This window comes from Callithrix jacchus, chromosome 15 (assembly GCF_049354715.1).
Source record: "Callithrix jacchus isolate 240 chromosome 15, calJac240_pri, whole genome shotgun sequence".
In the NCBI taxonomy this organism is placed as follows: Eukaryota; Metazoa; Chordata; class Mammalia; order Primates; family Cebidae; genus Callithrix; species Callithrix jacchus.
In genome coordinates, this window is record NC_133516.1 from 48225542 (window position 1) to 48246504 (window position 20963).

General features: G+C 46.0%; 1 protein-coding gene across 3 annotated transcripts in view; it reads right to left on the minus strand.

Annotated features, from left to right (window-relative positions):
- The window catches only part of LRIG1 (leucine rich repeats and immunoglobulin like domains 1), a 122393-nt gene that overhangs the window by 32155 nt on the left and 69275 nt on the right, over positions 1-20963 (minus strand). For all 3 annotated transcript variants that reach the window (XM_035276057.3, XM_002758530.5, XM_035276058.3), the window contains 3 exons: positions 5357-5494; positions 4017-4160; positions 2314-2457 (listed from right to left, as the gene is read on the minus strand). In XM_035276057.3, coding sequence (XP_035131948.2) covers positions 2314-2457; positions 4017-4160; positions 5357-5494 — 426 coding nt within the window. The remainder of the gene's footprint in view (positions 1-2313; positions 2458-4016; positions 4161-5356; positions 5495-20963) is intronic.

Sequence of the window (20963 nt, forward strand, 5' to 3'; positions counted from 1 at the left end):
CGAGAGAACCGTGGAGTCCACTAGCACACATGCATGGGAGTGGGGCTGGGAGAAGACAGGCATGTCGAAACGGATGAGGGCACATGCCAAAGCTGACTCGGAATGTTCAGCGGGCAAGAGGGAGTGACTACAAGTGACTTTTTTGGCTGAGTAAAAGTGAACCAGGGTGGGGTGTGGTGGCTCATGCCTGTAATACCAGTACTTGGGGAGGCCAAAGCGTGAGGATCGCTTGAGCTCAGGAGTTTGACACCAGCATAGGCAACACAGCAAAACCCCATTACGACCAAAAACAAAACAAAAAGTGACCCAGGCAAACAAATGGGCATGAGAGTTCCAGGCAAGGGCAAAGCCCATTGAAGGAATGGAAAGGAGAGAGAACAGGAGGCGGCTCTTATTAGCACTCCCATCTTCCATGAGAAGAACAGGCGGCCCAGAGAAGCCAGGTAACCTGTCTAAGACTTCACACAGCTTAGCCAGTAGGGGAGGCGCCAGAATTAATTCAAGCCCAGGTCTGGCTACCAAAGGCTGGACTCTGTGCCACTGTGCTAGGAGACTCACTTTAGTTCTTGTGTCAGACTACATAGATTTAAATCCTAATATTGCAGCTTGCTGGCTGAATAAACCTACAGATGTGTAACATGGAGACATTCAGGAGCACTGACTCCATGGGGTCACTATGAGAAGGAAACAAGGGGACATTAGGATTTACTACACTGCTGGCCTGAACTCTCAAGCCCAGTGTGTGAGCATGTAGCACCCCACTTCCTGACACAATGTGTGCTAGGAAGGACAGTGTGAGCCCAAGCAATTGCCTCTTCAAAAGTCCCTAACTCAAATTTTGTTCCGTCTTCAGTATTACAAGGGCTTTGGGTAACCAAGTTTTGTGTTTTTCCATCTTTCTCTCCACCACTGCTCAAAAGGTAAGTACTTCATGTATAAATAACCTCTGAGGGAGCTCATCAGTCTCAATTTGTTCAACATAAAAACCAAATGGTAGGTGCTAAACCTCATTTTCCTCTGAGAATTCTCTCTAGACTTCAGTCCACCCAGCACGTGACCACCTTGGATTTCCAAGTCCAAAATGACATGCTTAAGGAGGTCAAGTGAAAACTCTTTTGAATATGTAAAACTGAGGGTGGATCATGAGTAGAGCAAGAAGCCCAGCTGCGGGAAACATTCTCACTGTTCACAGGGTAGGGAGGGCTGGTCATGCAGAGATGCTGCTCAGAGTGATACAGCACAATACGTGGATGGACCTGGGCCTAGTTGGTTTCCACTGCCAAGAAAACCAGTAAAGGACATACAAGTCATGATATAATGTGCCCAGACTGGAAGGGAGAAGGGGCAGTCATGAGCAAGTTACATCACTGACTCTAAAGCAGGAAATAGCAAGTGGATAAGTAAAGACAGTGGTGTCAGTATATTAACTTGGAAGGAACAACCAGCAAAGCTAAAAGCAGAAAAACCAAAAAGAGAAAGGCTTAAAAGTACCTGTCTCCTGGGAGAAGAACTGGGGTGAAGAGAGAATGAGGGGGTGGCAGGGAAGGGGCTGGGGTGGCAGTGACAGCTTTTCTTTACTATCTGATTTTTATGTAACTATGCAGATGCATTACTTTTGATTAAAAATAAATGTTAATGTTTAAAAAGCCTTTCCTGTATGCTGCCCTGCTGTTTCACGTGACTGCGCAGGCAAGCCCATTCTGCTGTTGTGCACATCTGGCCGAAGAGAATGCTTCCTTGATAAAAGTTGAACATCTGCACCCAGGGTCTTGATTAGTTCACAAGACAGAAATAAATCTCCTAGGATGAGCTCTACATTTCTGGCCCAGCTGCACCTCAAAAAAGACTGTCAAACTCAGATGGGGAGAGAAGGGACTTCCTGTGATGTGGGAGTGGAGAGGATGTGAGGAGGGGTCTGTTCTGCACGTTCACCGAGGAAGCAGGGGCAGGGGCAGTGGATGCAGGCTGCAGGGGGCAGGCCTGGCAAAATGGCCCCCTACTCCATCTCCATTAACCAACTTATCTAACTCAGTCCGCTGAAACATCCCCCAAGGGGACTTCAGTGGATTTCCTGATCTGCTCGGAAAATACCCTCAGATTTGGCCCAGTCCCCAAGACACTGAGTTGGGCCCAGGAGAAGTCACAAAGGGAAGGGGGCTGGGTCTAGCTGAAGTCTTGAAGGATCCCTCACAGGAGGGGCTGGGCACTGGTGTCCCGCTCCACACCTAGTGCTCAGCTGAATGCTTACACATATACATGGTGCATGGATCACACAGCAATCCTTAGCAACACCAGGAGCCCGGTCGCACTTACAGCACATGCATCTTGGACAGTCCCCAGAAGGCCCCATCTGTGAGTTTGCTGATGTTGTTTCGCTGAAGCTTCAGTACCTCCAAGCTGTTGAGCCCCTGGAACGTGAGGCCCTCTATCAGCCGAATCCGATTCCGATTGAGGTCCCTAAGAGATGAAGCCAGCAGGGTCAGAGTGTCCTATGTGCATATCCCACCTGCAACCATTCCCAGGCAATCCTAGCTGAGTTTCCAAGCCAGAGGAGAAATCCCAGCGCAGGGATCCCTGGGAAGCCAGGACATGTAGGGGAGCCCACTGTGTGTCTCGGCTGCCATGCCAGCACTGATGTTGCCACTTGACCACAGCTAGTATAGGAAAAGAGGGGTGAGGCCCAGCTCTCCATGACCAGCTCCAAGCCTGGGCCCACAGCTATCCAGAAGAGAACGCCTGTCTCTTCCCCCAGTAGCACCAGTGCCGTCTGTGACTCTGCAGTGAGGACATATGACTCAAGGGGTAAATGTCTTACATGAGGTGTCTCTGAGCTCAGCAGCAGAAATCCACACCACATGCCTCAACCCAGGAAACAGCAAACTACTGAGTATCAAATGGCAACACTTTCCACTGGGGGCAATTCACAGCATCTCTACTATGGAGAGAAGTTACTGCATGTGGGGGCGGGGGGAGATGGGAGAGAGACACCACACAAGGCATATACATTTGGCCTCTAGCCCCAATATGACAAAGCCTCAGTCAACCAAAAGATGTCAGGAATCTGGGTGGGCCAGATCCATTAGCAGCCCAGCGGGAAGGGGAGGCAGGACAGCCAGAAAGCCCTTGGTTTTCCCCAAATACTTTTGCAGTGTCTCATGATGCTGCCCTACACACGATCTTCTCAGGAATCACTGAGACCTTCGCCACACACTGAAAGGGGCAAACTCTGGGACTCACCACCCAGGGAAGGTGAAACCCAGGTAGGTTGAGAGCCAGGCATAACTCGTCTTGCCACCAACCTGGCCCTCGACAATTACTTTGTTTTGTTGAAACAAAATGTCCAATACTATCTTATTTTCCTGAAATATACTCTTCTGCCAAAAAGAGGGCACAGGAAAAAAAAAAAAGAAAACCCAGGGCGAAAAAGAGTCCTTCGTCAAGCTCTGGTTAACAGAGCTTTTCCTGAATCTAAAACTCTGCCTTCTAGAAGAATACTCAGCCTTCCATCAATAAACTAAACAATCAAATTCTTCTAAAAAATAAATCAACTACCTTGTAAGATTTAAGAGATGAAAACAAAGGCCTATCTTTTGCTTACTAACTCTGGCTACACTAAGTTCTTCTCAAACTGCTCAAGAAGTGTCGGATACCACCATGTCCAAGGTACAGATTTTACTGATATCTTTTAAAAATACATGAAAATGTCAAAGACAAATAAAAATCCAAACCCCCACAGCCTCAGCAATAGCCAGCATCAGCTAAGCAGCAGGATTCTTGATTCCATTTTGGAAAACATCAGGGAAGACAAGCGAACTCAGTGGATCTCTTTCTCAGCAACCGGAGGTAGCCACAGCACCAGACCCAGCTCCGCATTTGCTTTTATGAGGTGCTGCCATTAATGGCAGTTTACAGCAAGCTTTACCAAAGGGAGCAAGGAAAGGGTGGCGTTTGGTACAAGGTCCTTGGGGAAATAAAGTTTGGCTAACCTTAATTAAAGTGTACGTTTCCATACTCACAGTTGTATCAGCCTGGGTAGCTTGAATGCTCTTACAGGAAGCTGGGTGATCCTGTTTTTGCTCAGGCGAAGAGTTAGCAGTGACCGTGATAGACCATCAAATGCTCCCAACTCCAGGGTGCCAATCCGATTGCCAGCCAGGTTGCTGGAATGATTCAGGAGAGAAAAGGTGGTGGATGGTCAAAGGCCTTCCTCATTTCGTTACAGACACCAGACATCACTGGGTTTAAGCTGGGAAGATCAATTAAGACATCAGAGGGACAGGTTTCCAGTGACATGTTCTCAGCCACAGGCTTTGGATGGGGAGCCAGAGAGAAGCAGGTGTTAGGACTGTGCACCTAAGGCCTGAAGGCAAGGCCTGTTTTGCAGAAAGCAAAGTGGTGTCAGGTGGACACCTTTTAAGAGCCCACACTGGAGGCTTCACAAAGGCCAAGGCCTCCGGTCCCCAACTCTGGCACCTGGATGCAGCCTAAGAAAGACATCACTCCTTGCCTTCCGGGCTTTACTTGGAAAATCCATGTGCCAAACGTCACCCTCCCTGAAAAGATGGGTCACAATGGCCCCTAAACCCTTGCAAATGGTTTCCAGAGTTACTCTGGAACAGTAATGACACAGGGAACGAAAACACCTGGAATTGGAAAACGTCTTTTTAGCCCAGGGTTTCAAAGTATTTCCCAGGGCAACACTGTTCCTACCAACAAGTAGTTGATTAAGTAGGCTTTAACGTTTTTCCTTCCTGTCTACCACCCATTGTGTGTGAGACAGGACATTAACATGGGTAAAAGAGAAACAGACAAATCTAAAAGGTGCCGAAAAACCACAAAACAGAGTAACTGCCCTCTCCAAATAAACCCAGTGACTTGTTTTAACCGTGCATGATACTAGGAAGATAAACACTGATAAGTTAAGCCTGGTCAAACAGACTTCCAATGTGAATCCTCTAACCATCCTCCCTGAATCTCCTCTGGAAGCATTTGTGAGAGGCAGCCAAGAAAATGGGAAAGAAAGCAGTCTTTGTGGTCAAGATCGACCTGTACTTGAGTCCTAGACTCTCGTCTTGGAGTGCTGAGTCCCCCGGACAGGCTAATTAACCTCTCCCTGCCTCTGTCCCTCATCTGTCTGTAATGTCAGGATAATGCTGCAGGGTATGGACATGCTCTTTACACAGGCCCCATCCCCACTCTGCTCAGGGAAGGTCAGTACCATCCCCACTGACTCAGCCCAGCCATGACTGAGAAGGGAAGGAAGCATCCCTCCTGTGTCCAGAACTGAGTGCTGGGGAAGCTGTTACCTGGCTGGACACAAAGCGCCAGCCACAGGTGGCAGAACAGAGGCACTTACAGCTCCTTTATAGGCGGTCCATGTGGAAAGCAGGTGTTCCGGACTTCCGTGATGTTGTTTGAACTCAGATCCAACACTTCTAAGGAAACATAGGCCTTCAGCACGCTCCCCTCCACACGGCGAATCTTATTGTGCTGCCTGAAACACACCAAGGGAGGTGACTGGAGCATTTCTTTCTGCAAAGTAACTACAAGTAACAATTCCTCGCCCCTCCCTGCCCCCTGCGACTGGCAGGTTTTTTTAGACACCTTTTTTTCCCCTAGTTGTTTTGTTCTTTCATAGAATTACAATGCAGTGACACTCTTAAAAATGAGCTCTCCTGTTTCTCTTCCCATCAAGTTACCACTGCTGGTCAGGTGCTATAGAGAATACTGGATTTTCAATCTGGGATAAGTTTGTCGAAGTTCTGTCCCTAGGCTGCCCTCTCCAAGGGCAACAACACAACAGTGACGCTGAAGACCATGTGAGACCAGCATGACCTGACCAGAATCCACGGATGTACTCACCATAAAGCATGTGCCCCATGCAGCCAGACAGCTCCAGTCCCACTCACCCATCATCTTCAGACCTAGTCCAGCCTCATCACTTACAAGAGCCAGAGCACCACAGCCCAGAGTTCACATCAACCCAGTGAGGTCATTACACACCTCACATTTTACCAACACCTGCCATATACCAGGTATAGAGAGAGAGACACCAAAAATTTAAAATAAAACTATTACAACAAAATCCTGACAATCTAAAAAGGGAAAGAGGAGTTCACTGCTGAGTCTAATTGGAATCAGATCCCCTGAACCTCCTGACTCCACCATTAATATTAAGCATTGTGCCTCAGTTTTCTCTTCTGGAAGATGGGGCCATAACCCATCACTTCAGGGATCGGGACGATCCAGCCTGAAACCACATAAAGTATGTGACAGATGTGAAGGTAAATGTTCAGTCACCACCTCCCAAGAGAGGGATGTTCCACCATGATGTGTGTACACTTTTTTTTTTTTTTTTTTTTTTTGAGACGGAATCTTGCTCTGTCACCAGGGTGAAGTGCAGTGGCAGGATCTTGGCTCACTGCAATCTCCGCCTCCCAAGTTCAAGCAATTCTCCTGCCTCAGCCTCCTGAGTAGCTGGGATTACAGGTGCATGCCACCACACCCAGCTAATTTTAGTATATATATTTTTTAGTAGCGATGGGGTTTCACCATGTTAGCCAGGATGGTCTCCATCTCCTGAACTTGTGATCCTCCCGCCTCAGCAGGAGACAGGATTACAGAGTGAGCCACCCCACTGGGCCTGTGTGCACCTTTAATCTACTTTCTATCAAACCCACAATCTAAACAAGCAACAGTTACTAGTCAAGAGAAAGACGAATGCTAGCCAAGGCTAGAGGTAGCTAACTGCACTGCTGTGGGTTTGGCACTGCCTGGCAGAGTCAAACCACTGCAGCCCTCGCTGTAATAATAGACATTTAGGAATCTGCTGGGTGGTGGCACTGGGCCTCTGGGTTCCAGGCACTCGCACTCGAGCCAGTTCTGAGTAAACAGTGTCAGCGTCTCCAGCCAATCAAAGCATTCTTGAACGCAACACAAGTAAGCCAGGCGTCGCTTACCAAGTGGCATCTCCTTTAAACAAACACTTGACCGAATCAGTTCCAACAGGCATAAACAAGGACCTCTTTCCCAGAAGCTCCGGGGCTTCTCATGGACTCCTTTGTTTTTTTCTTGAGTCTCCCAGGCCCTGAACTCCAAAGTCCATTTCCAAGGGTCCAACTCTGCACACAGAACCTCCCTGGCATGAAAGGACACTTTCCCTTCCTCTCCTCCCCGGGCCCCAAAGCCACTTCCTTTGAGTTCTTTATTAAGTTCTTTAAGAAAAATAGTCTCTTCAGTTTTCTGACTCCAAAGGAAAAAAAGAAAAGAAAACCTTTATTATGTAAAGTATGGGAAGAAAAAGAACAAGAAATAAAGGCGACAGAGCGGAGTCTTATCCGGGAACTCTGAATATGGTACCAGGGAGCCAGGAGCAGGGTCTGCGCCAGATAGAAGGGCTAGGCGCCGCCCGCCTGGAAAGGCACAAAGAGGGGGTGAGGCCTTACATTACGAAGCCGTGGGACAGCTGCAGGCCCAACATCTCTCCCACGCCAGTTTTGTCCTCTCCCCCACCTCCTCCTCTGTCTCCTCAGTCTTTGTCTGTGGTCTGGTACCTTTCGCTTCTTTCTTGTCGGTCTATTCATTCACTGAATCAAACACAGTTCAGGCCCCATTCTGCATAAAGGACCCTGTGCGGTAGACAAGTCTCCTTCACCCACTGGGGAAGTTCCCCATTTGGCAGAAGGGGCAGCTGTGGAGATGGGAGATGGGGGTGTGTGGAAGTGAGGGCCCCCATGGCAGGGTCTGTGAGAGGAGTGAGGGAGAGGGTTCAGCTCTGCCTGGCACAAGGTGCCGGGGCGAGTGGCTGAGGGTGTAGGATGCTGAGGCCAGGAGGAGACAGGTTGGGGGAGGCTAGGAGCTTGGATAAGATTGCACAGCTGGTAGGGTGGGCAGGACCACAATAGCAAAAGCCTCGCCGGCCAAGCTAACAAGTTGGGAATGAACGCCACAGTGGGCCAGGAAAGAGATGGCGACCATATAGAGAAAGGCACAAGAGACCCTCTGATTAGGTCCTGCCCGCCCTACCAGCTCCACCCTCTGATCCAAGCTGCTGGCCTCTCCCCACCTGTCTCCTCCCAATCTCAGCATCCTACCTTGAGACACCTGTTCTGGTGGGGGCTGGAGACAACTGGGGGCATCAATAATGATTCAAAATGTTCTAGTTAGGAACTGGAAGATAACCACCCTCATGGGCTACTGGCTACACCATCCATCCTTGCCCACTTCGTCTATTGCCAACCCAGCAGCCAGAGAGCCTGTTAAAAACAAGTCACTCCAGGCATCCCACAGAATGGAGAAAACATTTGCAAATCACATCTCTGATAAGGGGCTAATATCCAGATATAAAGAACCCCTAAAACTCAACAACAACAGAAAACAACCAACCTGATTTTAAAAATGAGCCAAGATTCAAACAGGCCTTCTTCCAAAGAAATACACACATGGCCAACAAGCATATGAGAAGATGATCAACATCACTCTTCATTAGGGAAACATAAATCACAACCACAGTGAGGTGTCACCTCACACCCACTGGGATGGCTACTATTAAACAAGCAAACAAAAAACAAACAGAAAATAACAAGCATGGTGAGGATGTAGGGAGAGTGAAACCCTGTGTGCCAGTGGTAGAAATGTAAAACAGTGGTGTACCTGCGGAAGACGACAGTATGAAGATTCTTCAAAAAAATTAAACAGTGGTGCACCATATGATCCCACAATTCCACTTCTGCATCTCAAAATAACTGAAAGTGGACCTCCAAGAGACAGGTGTATACTCACATTCATAGGAGCATTACTTGCCACAGCCAAAGGTGGAACAGCCCAAATGTCCATCAATGTGGTACATACATGCAATGAGATATAACTCAGCCTTGAAAAGAAATTCTAACACATGCTACTGAATGGATGACCATTGAGGACGTGATGCCAAGTGAAACATGCCTGTCACAAAAACACAAATACTGTATGATTCCACTTATGTGAGGTAGTTAGAGTAGTCAGATTCATTGAAACAGAAAGCAGAATGATGGTTTCCAGGGACTGGGGAGACCACCAAAAGAAGATCTGTTTTATAATGGTGTATTAATAGATTTGTTGTTTAATGGTGTATTAATGGTCCGTTGTCATGCTGATAAAGACATACCTGAGACTGGGCAATTTACAAAAGAAAGGGGTTTAATTGGACTCACAGTTCCATGTGGCTGGGGAGGCCTCACAATCATGGCAGAAGGCAAGGAGGAGCAAGTCATGTCTTACATGGATGGCAGCGGGCAAAAAGAGAGCTTGAGCAGGGAAATTCCTGCTTTTAAAATCATCAGATCTTATGAGACTCATTCACTATCACGAGAACAGTGCAGGAAAGACCCACCCCCATAATTCAATCACCTTCCACTGAGCCCCTCCCATGACACATGGGAATTATGAGAGTTACAGTTTCAGATGAGATTTGGGTGGGCACACAGCCAAACCATTATCATTACACCCCTGGCCCCTGCCAAATCTCATGTCTTCACATTTCAAAACCAATCATGCCTTCCAAACAGTCCTCCAAAGTCTTAATTCACTTCAGCATTAACTCAAAAGTCCAGTCCAAAGTCTCTGAGACAAGGCAAGTCCCTTCTGCCTATGAGCCTATAAAATTGAAAGCAAGTTACTTACTTCCCAGATAAAATGGGGATACCAGTACTGGGTAAATACACCCATTCCAAATGGGAGAAATTGGCCAAATCAAAGGGGCTACAGGCCCCATGTAAGTCCAAAATCCGGCAGGGCAGTCATGTCTCACATCCAGGTCATGCTGATACAAGAGGTGGGTTCCCATGGTCTTGGGGTAGCTCTACTTCTGTGGCTTTGCAGAGTACAGCCTGCCTTCCAGCTGCTTTCACAGGCTGGTGTTGAGTGCCTGTGGCTTTTCTAGGCACATGGTGCAAGCTGTGAGTGGATCTATCATTTTGGGGTCTGGAGGACAGTGACCCTCTTCTCACAGCTTCCCTAGGCAATGCCCCAGTAGGGACTCTGTGTGGGCGTTCCCACACCATATTTCCCTTCCATATTGCCCTAGCAGAGGTTCTTCATGAGGGCCCTACCCCTATAGAAAACTTCTGCCTGGGCATCCAGGTGTTTCCATACATGTTCTGAAATCTAGGCAGAGGTTCCCAAACCTCAATTCTTGACTTCTGTACACTTGCAAGCTCAGCACCACATGGAAGCTGCCAAGCTTAGGGATTTCACCCACTGAAGTCCATAGGTCTCGAGCTCTATGTTGGCCCCTTTCAACCATGGCTAGACCAAGTCTCTAGGCTGCACAAAGCACAGGGACCCTGGGCCTGCCCCATGAAACTACTTTTTCCTCCTGGGCCTCCGGGCCTGTGATTGGAGGGGCTATCACAAAGGACTCTGATGTACCCTGGGACATATTCCCCACTGTCTTGGTGATTAACATTCAGCTCCTCATTACTTATGCAAATTTCTGTAGCTAACCTGAATTTCTCCTCAAGAAATGGGATTTTCTTTTCTACTGCATATTCTGGCTGCAAATCTTCCAAACTCTTATACTGTTTCCCTTTTGAAACGGAATGCCTTTAGCAGCACCCAAGTCACCTCTTGAATGCTTTACTGCTTAGAAATGTCTTCCATCAAATACCCTAAATCACCTCTCTTAAGTTCAAAGTTCCACAAATCTCTGGGGCAGGGGCGAAATGCCACCAGCCTCTTTGCTAAAACATAACAAGGGTCACCTTTGCTCTAGTTCCCATCAATTCCTCATTTCCATCTGGGATCACCTCAGACTGAACCTTACTGTTTATATCACTATCAGCATGTTTGTCAAAGCCATTTGACAAGTCTCTAGGAAGTTTCAAACTTTCCCACATTTCCTGCCTTCTTCTGAGCCCTCCAAACTGTTCCAACCTTGCCTGTTACCCAGTTCCAAAGTCATTTCCACATTTTCAGGTATGTTTTCAGTAACACCCCACTCTAATTTCTTCACCAATTTACTGTATAGGTCGTTTCACATTGCTGATAACCTGAGACTGGGCAATTTACAAAAGAAAGGGTTTTAATTGGACTCACAGTTCCACGTGGCTGGGGAGACCTCACATCATGGCAGAAGGCAAAGAAAGAGCTTGTGCAGGGAAACTCCCATTTTCAAAACCACCAGATCTCATGAGACTCATTCACTAACATGAGAACAGCACAGGAAAGATCCATCCACATAATTTAATCACCTCTCACTGGGTCCCTCCCATAACACATGGGAATTGTGGGAGTTATAATTCAAGATCAGATCTGAGGCAGACACAGCCAAACCATATCAAATGGGTATGAGGTTTCAGTTTTACATGATGGAAAAAACTTCTGGAGACTGGTTACACAACATAAATATATTTAATACCACTGAACTCTACACTTTAAAAAATACTTCAGATGGTATATTTTGTTATGTGTATTTTACCACAGTTTGAAATTAAAACCAAACATGAGTCTGTTCACAGCACTTCGCACTCTAGCGTCTCCCAAGTAAGTCCTGTCCATGGCCTCCAAGGCCCACGTGATCTGTCACACACGTATGTCATCTCCTACTCCTCCACCTCATATGTTCAGCCCCACACTGCCTCAGGACCTTCATACCTGCTGTTCCCACTTCCTGGAATGTTGTTCCCCAGACACTTGTCTTATGTCCTCACTTCCTTCTGTCTTTATTCAAATGTCACCTTCTCAACAAGGCCTTTCCTGGCCACCTTCTCTAAAGTCACAAGCCCCTTCTCCCTCCCTCCCTCCCTTCTCCCCTCCCTCCCTCCCTTCTCCCCTCCCTCCCTCCCTCCCTCTCTCTATCTCTCTCTCTCTCACACACACACACACCCTTGCCTGCTTAATTTTTCTAAATAGCCCTAATTATTTTATCATCGAATAGCCTCAGTGTTTGCTTATTTCTAGTTTAACACTTTCTCTTCCACCAGGATGCAGCACCACAATGGCAAAAATGTTTGCTTTGTTCACTATTATCTTTCCAGCCGCTGGAGCAGTGCAAGGCACACAGTAGGTACTCAATACATATCTGCTGAATGAACCACAAAGAGCACATGTTGAATTCAGAAGGGCTGAGGTTGAACACAGATTTCAGACTAACCAGTATGTAAGTAGAAGCAAACCATGCAAGCAGATGAGCTCAATCAAAACTCAGGATTGGGAGGAGACAGAAGTTTGTCAAGTGCCCTGCAAAAGTACTGAGCCCAGGGCGGCCCCAGAGGCTGAAGAACACACACCACCTTTTCTTTCTTTCTTATTTTACTTTTAGAGAGGGGTTTCTTATGCTGCCAGGCTGGACTTGAACTTCTGGGCTCAAGAGATCCTCCCACCTCAACCTCCCAAGTATCTGGGGCTCTGAGTGTATGCCACCAGTTGCAGCCTTGCCACCTTTTCCTCCAGGATCTGTCTCTGTGCTCTAGAGCATAGCCCAGGACCCTGACCATACTCTTCCTGCATGTCCCATGCTCAGGATACAACTTTGAAGCTCTGCACTCCTGTAGAACTCTGCATCTCCTCCCTCACAGAGCAACAGCCTCACTGCATTAGATGTGTCTGTGTACTCTGGCAATTCCATTCAGGGTCAAGGAGTTCTTCCTGGTCTGGAACATGGCACAGCACTGTGGAATAATATGCTGTGAGTGTCTCCCTTCCCAAATTCAAATCCCTGTTATCCCACTCACAGATGTGAGCCTCAGAAGAGCCCCCTCTGTCAAGTGATGCGTAAAGTGCATATACCCTATGGGCTGATGTGACCTGACATGTAACAATTGCTCAATAAAATGAGTTCTTATTTTTAGTAGTCATATTTGTGTCATCAGAGCCAGGGTAAGGATCCAGTTGATAGGAGGTACTCTGGAGAAAGAATAAATAAAATTAATGACTGGTTCTTGTCTATTCCTCTGACATATTTCAATGCAAACAGGCAGCTCTGGCTCCCCTCTCTGGAACCAAGGGCTGACTCAGCTCTCATTCTTAACTTCAAGCATAAAAGAAGCCTGCTCCAGCTGGAGAGTGTCAAACCCAGCCACTGAGAAGACCCCACGCTTCAAAGCAAATCCCAGACTGCAACTTCTGCAGGATTCAGGGTGGCTAGAGATCTGATAAATTCCCCAGCATCTGGATGACACCCCACCCCCACTCCCACAGCAAGTAGAACTCGGGTCACATCCCTAACCCAAGCCCACCAAACCCCACCAACCCTACCACTCCAGAGGTAGCTTGCTGATCTAAGATACTCCTTCTAGGTCTCCCCTCCATGAAGGTTAGAGAAAACAGCTGGCATTCGAACCCCTGCAGGGAAGCCCTCCCACCTGCTGCCTGAGAGTCAATGCCATGGAAACGTGTCTGCTGCCCTGGCTCAATCTCTGGCATTCCACCTTCAGGAAACTATCCATGTTTTCAAAGCCACATGCAAACCCAAGTGGTCATCATTTTCACTCCTTTAACATAACAAACTGCACAGCTCCCAAGAAGATACATACCTCTCTTTATTACCTCTGAACAGCTGACCAAGTAATAAACACTTTTCATGTATACAGCAGATCCTGGGCAAAGCATCGATGACATCACACAGCAATCTAACAAAGTAGGTACTATTAGCTCTATAGGCAGTCCCTGACATACGATGGTTCAACTTAAGAATTTTTTGACTTTATAATGGTGCAAAAGCTATACACATTCAGTAGAAATTGTTCTTCAAGTACCCATCAACCATTCTGTCTTCCACTCAAGTACAGTATTCAATAAATTACATGAGATATTCAACATCTAATTTATAAAATGGGCTTTGTGTTAGATGATTCTGCCCAACTGTGGGCTAATATGAGTGTTCTGAGCACGTTTAAGGTAGAGTAGGCTAGGTTGTGGGATTCAGGAGGTTAGGGGTATTAAATGAATTTTTGGCTTAATGATATTTTCCACTTAGGATGAGTTTATCTGGACATAACTCCATTGTCAATTGAGAAGCATCTATACTTCTATAATTGAAGAAAGAGGCTCAGAGCTTGCCCGAGGTTACACAGCTGGGAAGCAAGGGGAGCTGGGATACAACCCAGGGGAGCATGACCCGATCTAGCCCATGCGAGAGGCTCTCTCCTGGCATGTTAAGGGCACTAGCCCAGATTCCACCTGTAAACTTCCAAAGCTTGGCTAATTCTGAACGTTAGCTGGCCTTTCTCAGTCAACTCAGACTGGTCCATGGTAGCCTGGTCTCAGCCAGGTGGCTCAGCTCTCACACCAGCTTCCCAGAGTCCTGTGTGAGGAGCAAATGTGCACAGGACTTCATGTGACCGAAACTCAGCAACTAAGGCAGAGGAAGCTGAAGTTTTTACTTTGGATGTTCCAGACGGAAAGAACAGAGCAGTTTCTTTGAGATCTTGACAGGTCTGCCATCGAGGGGGGAACTAGTATCTTTATCTTTAGGGAAGGTAAGCTAAAAAGTGATCCACTTAAGTTTACAAAACAAGATGAGGATGGTGCAAGGCAAGAGAACAGTGTTGTGTTAGGAATAGTTCTTACTGGCCTCCTCATCAAAGGAACAGTGCAGGCTTTCTCTGCAACCAGACAAAACAGGTGATTCTGCACTTACGGGAACTGGGGGAAGTGTGTAGCGGCCAGGTCATGTGGCATTCGCCTCCATCCACAGTGTCAGTTTACCCCTTGGGCTGCCCTCTGGAGCGAGGAAAACTTAATACAGCCGAAGTCTATTAAACCAACACCTGTTAAAGGCTTCAAAAATAAAATCAGTCTTCAAAGGCGGGAAGCAGGCGAGATAAGCTCTCCCCACTTGGCTACATTTTCAGAGCTGATGTTAAATTAGACAGTGAAACAGATGGAGGCATTTGAAACCAACATTTAAAACTTTTTCTTATAAGTAATTGTTCCACTATGGTTCTGTGAAAGCCTGGTTTACAAGGTATTCCCGTTAGTGGTGGTAAAGATCTCTTGTCACAGATAACAGCCAGGAAGAAAGGGCAAGGAGATCAAAGGCAGCTGGGACAAGGTGGGTCAAGTGGGTAATTTCTGACCCCTGAAATTATGCACCTATTTTCTACACCAGGGGTCAGCAAACTTATTCTACATTGGGCCAGATGGTAAATTTTTAGGCTTTGTAGGTCATACTGTCTGTCATGACCACTCAGTTCTGCTGTTGTAATTTACATTACAAAAGCAATATGTAAATGAATGAGTGGCAATAAAACTTATTATAAAATAATTTTATTATAAAAATAAAACAAGTTACAAAAACAAGCAACAGGCCAGGATCGGGGCCACTGCCTGTAGTGTGCTGACCTTGTTGACACTATGGCAACCAGTCTGTGTTTCTTGGTGGGGTGGGGAGGGGGCAGAGATCCTGACTCTAATTCTTGCTCTTATGCAAACTTTGGAACTGTGTACAAATCACTCTTTTTCTATCTCATGTAACCACCTGCAAAAATGATGAAATAGCTCTTAACGGCAGAGAGAAAACTTTCCCGTTGTCCCTCCAGTGCCCATGTCAGACACCACTAATCACAGTCTTTTCTACCAATGTCTTTCCACCTCTTCAGAAAGTGAAATGGAACATTAAGTCTCTATCACTGTTTTGTTCCTCAAGAGATCATTCAGGTTCCTTACTGGAGCCTGTGAAGACAGATGGGCAAGCAGTTACCTTACAGAAGACAGTTCCACACTGTATCCTTACTCATTTTAGTTCCGCCAATTAGTCTGAAACATACTGAAAGCTGGCCAACAACCCATCCCTAAGATCTAAGCAGCTGTGCCCTATCCACTCTCCAGACTATTACAGTGATTCAGGAAGTCCACAGTCAACTTCAACTACTCACGCGTGGACTCTCACCGGAAATAGCAAATCTGCCATAGTTTTACTTCAAGATCAAACTCTTAACACGTCTTACTCAATGAATAGCAAAACAAAAAAATTGCAAAAAAATAGCTTTGCCTGAACCTCTGGCTAGAAAAGTAAGTTTCACAAAATCTAGCCCTGGAATGGGGAAAAAAAACCATAAACACCCCCAGCCTCCATTACCTCCAAAGTGACCCTGGCAGACAGATTTAATCAAAATCCACAGCCTGCAGCACTCTGCCCATCATGGTGCTGCAGTGGAATTCTTACCAAGGCTCAGCACCACACATTCAGTGTCACTGCCCCCACACAGCAGGCACTCAAAATAATCGGAATAAATTAAGGTGTGCACATATTCATATATGCCTTCTGAGGCTAGAGTGTAGCTTAGCAACATATATGTGGAATCCACACGAAGTGAGACTATTTGAAACCATCATATTATTGACTGGAGATGAAACTTAGTACAGGGCACACCATCTCTGATGCCTGCCTAAGGGGGTGTACTTTATGACTGCAAATGCCAAAAAACATTACCTATTTCAAAAACACACAGGAAGGTGATGATTTCCCCTTTGACAGAGGATACAGGCTGGGAACAGTGACTCAGGCCTGTAATCCCAACACTTTGGGAGACCACAGTAGGACTACAGCTGGGTGTGGTGGCTCACGCCTATAATCCCAGCACTTTGAGAGGCAGAGGCGGGGGATCATGAGGGCAAGAGATCGAGACCATCCTGGCCAATCTGGTGAAATCCCGTCTCTACTGAAAATACAAAACTTAGCTGGGCGTGGTTGCACACACCTGTGGTCATAGCTACTCAGAAGGCTGAGGCAAGAGAAACACTTGAACCCGGGAGGCGGAGATCGCAGTGAGCTGAGATCCTGCCACTGCACTCCAGCCTGGCAAGACTCTGTCTCAAAAAAAAAAAGGTAGAAGGACTGCTTGAAGCCAGGAGTTCGAGACCAGCCTGGGCAACACAGTGAAACCCCCATATCGCTCTAAAAAAAGACAAAAAAAAAAAAAAAAAAAAAAAATACAGCACTATCAGACAGGCCATATGGCCAAATACTGGCAGTTGTTTGTTTATAAACATTTTTATTAAAATCTAACAGTCATACTGAGAAGTACATAAACTGTAAGTATAGAGTTCAGTGCATTTTTACAAAATGTAGAGAAAAATTTCAGCACCCTAAAAGCCTTTCTCCTCCTGTCTCCTGAATATTCCTCCCAAAAGAAACCTCTAACTTCTACCATCCACAATTAATTCTATTTCCATGCTGTACAGACACAAAACTGTTCTGAATACATGCTTTTTTATCTGGCTACTTTCACTCAACATTTTTATGAGAGCCACCTGGGTTGCTGCATTAGCAGCAGTTAATTCTTTTCTGTCACTGTATATAACATCTCTATTGACAGAACACATAGCAATTTATTTTTTCATTCTGTTGTTTTATATTTTTCATTATACTGTTGATGGACATTGAATTATTTCCAATTCAGGCTATTGCAAAAATCACAGCTATGAACACGAACATGTCTTCTGCACGTGCTTTCTGGTGTATATCTGCATGCATTTTTGGCAGGCATGCAAGGTCAGGTCATTGAGCTTGCATATGTCTGGCCTTAGTAGACACTGGCAGTTTTCCTTTAAATCAAGTCCCCCAGGGTTGAAATGAATCTGAAAACCATTAGCTCCAAGCGCCCCGTTTCATGCTGCTTCATTTGACCACATTCTCAGATGCCACTGCCTTCATGTGTCCCCTTTCTGACCCCTCCCCCAAAAACACATTAGGAATACAGCCTGGGGCCACTGAAAATGGCCAAGCTCAATCTAATCTTGTTCAGGTGTCCAACAGAAATTTTTTTTTAGTAAGTGAGGGCTTAATGATCACCAAAAAAAAAAAAAATCAAAACAAAACAAAAAAAACGAGAGTAAATCTAACTCTCAAACTGGCAAGATATAATGTGACGCTAAAGTCCACAGCTTACATTAATGTAGTTGTGCCAGGACCACCCCCTATGTACAACTTGAAAATTAAGATATTTTTCAAGAACAAGTGAGAACAGAAGAGCTTTCCTAAGCTGATTTGAAGAAAAGTCTCTCTTCTCACATTGACAGTTGAAACCATTTCCCTCTAGCCTGCTTTACATCCATCTTCTTAAAAATTAAAATCAAAATCATTTGTTCTATTGCAGAAATTGATCATTTGCTCAAAGAACTGCTGTCTTGTAAGAAACAGTCCAGCCTGGGTTATTTGCTGGACAGGAAATGAGAATCAGAATAAGCAGGTCTCTCTCTCTCTTGCTTGCTCCCTTTCTCTTCCCCTGCTGCTGGTGAATCACCAGTTCCCTGGGGAATTTTGGCAGATTCTCAGCCTGGCTGCAGATGACGTTCCGGATCTGTTTATTCAGGTGGAGATTGGATAAAAAACAAGAGCAGTCCAGTGGCGGGATAAACAGCCTCCGCCAGCGAGGGTCAACCTCTCCAAAGGCAGGACTAGGCTGTGTCAACCAACCTCCCAACTGGTTCACTTCCTTTAGGGTCACCCTCCCCTTTGGGTCTTCAACAAATAGTTTCCATTAACTCCTTGTAAAGACGACCCAATGTCCTATCCCCAAGAGAGTGCATGGCCCCAGGGACCTTGCTACAGCAGATCACATTTGGTTCTCCCACCCATCAGCTTATACCCATTGAACTGGAAGCCCTGGATACCTGAAATGAAGAAATCTAGGTATGATCAATAGCCAGCCACCACTGTTCTGTAAAGTCTAGAGTGACCCAACCCATGAATGACTGCAGATCACCAGGACCCAATCCAAACTATCAGAATATTCACATTTAAGATGCACGAATAACAACAACAAAACTCCTAATACAGGTTGTTGAGTAAAAGATGCCATCTGAAAAGACTACCAATTGTATAATTCCAAATATACGACATTCTGAGAAAGGCAAAACTATAGAGACAGTAAAAATATCTAATTGCCAGAGGATGGGAGAGAGAGATGAATAGTTTCTGCACAGGGGATTTTTAGGTCAGTGAAGCTATTCTGTATGATGCTATAATGGTGAGCACATATGATTATACATTTGTCAAAACCAAGACTGAACTCTAATGTAAACTATAAGCTTTAGTTAGTAATAATGTATCAATACTGACTCATCAATTGTAACAAATGTACCACACTAATGCAAGATGTTAATAATAAGGGAAACAGGGTGGATGTGTGAGTGTGTGTGAGGGGAAGAGCATATGGGAACTCTCTGTACTTTCCACTCAATGTTTCTGTAAATCTACAACTGCTATAAAAGTCTATTAATTAAGAACAAAACCAAACAGGACCTCCTAAAGTATTAGTCCTGAGGTCTTGACTGGGCAGAACGCAAGCTGCACATGGGCTAGGATTTTTTTAGTTTATCGTATTGAATGCTATAGCCTTAGCCCCTAGAATAATGCTTGGAACTTAAAAGGTGCTCAATCAATATTTGTTGAATAAACAAACAAATTACAACTTTAGTTCAATGTCCTACATTCACCACCACAAACCTGAACCAAGGAACATTATTCAGAAAAAAACAAAAAAACAAAAAACTCTGAGGCAGGACCAATCAACCAATTAAAAACTTTTAAAGGAAAGCAATTTAAGATACAACTGTGGAGTTAACTTTTTTTTTTCTTCCAAAGGTAGGGAAGCTGACATACCTATTTAAAACTAAATGTCAAACAGGATGAATTTTCAAATAGCATGCGTTGGGGTTACTTACGCATTTCCCACATTCAATGGAACCCCAAACACTGGCTGGCCCTCACTGGCTCACCAGGCTTAGAATGTTGAGACAGTTATGCTTGCCCAAGGCTGGCCAACAACCTCTCCCTCACCCACTTCCAGCAGCAGCTAGGCCCTGCCTGAGGTCCCCATCTGCATGCCTCCCCTAGGACTTCCACATTGATACTGCTGACCCAAGGAAGCTGTACAAGCCACATCTGGATCACATTCCCCAGGGACAAAGGCTGTGCCATCCTAACACTAACACGCTTGAGGAGTTAGTTCCATGTCCACAGGGAGGTCAGCTGTCTTGGCATCTGGACATGGCAAAGCAGTACCAAGTTGGGCCAAAAGATGAAAACCCAGGCCCTAACTGGGCCAGAGATGAACAATGGGCCACTTCCACCAGAATTCCCAACCACATATGGGCATGTCTGAGTCAGAAGAGCCAAACATGTTTACTGCTTTTGCTCAGGGCCAACAAGGCTACTCGATTATCTACATGTGTCAATACATCCCTATTTTCTTCCCTCTGTTTTCCTTTCCCTGATGACCTGCTACCCTACACCCCACCATACTGATGGTGTTCCCTCCACAATACCGAGACCCTGCCACAAGATCTCGGCCCTCATGGAGCACAGTTCCCAGCCTGGAAGTTGGCAGAGCACCGGGGCTATCTGCCCCTACTCCGGTAAAACCAGGGAGCCCAGGAACAGTACATCGGAACTGGACACCTCTCATTTCCCTTTGAGAACAAGGCTAAATGTACTTTCACTACAACTGTCAAGGTACGTGTGTCCCTGCCTGTTCAGCTCTGCTCCTTGAGGGAAGAAGGAAAGAAAACCAGGACACAGAACAAGAAAGCCCAGACTCAAAGGGCTGAGTAACTGTTTCTAGCCAAGAAAAGCGTAAACAGTGAGATGACAATGATTAAGAACTAGGTGATGAGAACGCCCCTTAAGGCCAGAAACTAATCCCAGACATTTTAACCAAGGAGCGTCTGCACCACCCACACTGGAGTGTGTCAAGAGGCTGCCATGCGTGGTTTTCCTCCAAAGAAGAATTCACCAACTAGGGTGAGGTGGGAAGTCTTGAGCCCAGGGGTGTGAAATGATGGATACTGCATTTCACAGAGCCAAGGACCTCCTCCGCCCAAGTTCCACAAGGACTGGTCAGCAAGTGGGGGAGTCCAAGACCAATGAGCTCTGACATGGTCGTGGTCTCTGCTCCTCTGACCTCACCAACTAGGACCTGAAAACATAGAACCACTGATGAGAAACATGCTGACCTTACACCAAATTCCCCAAGGGATCA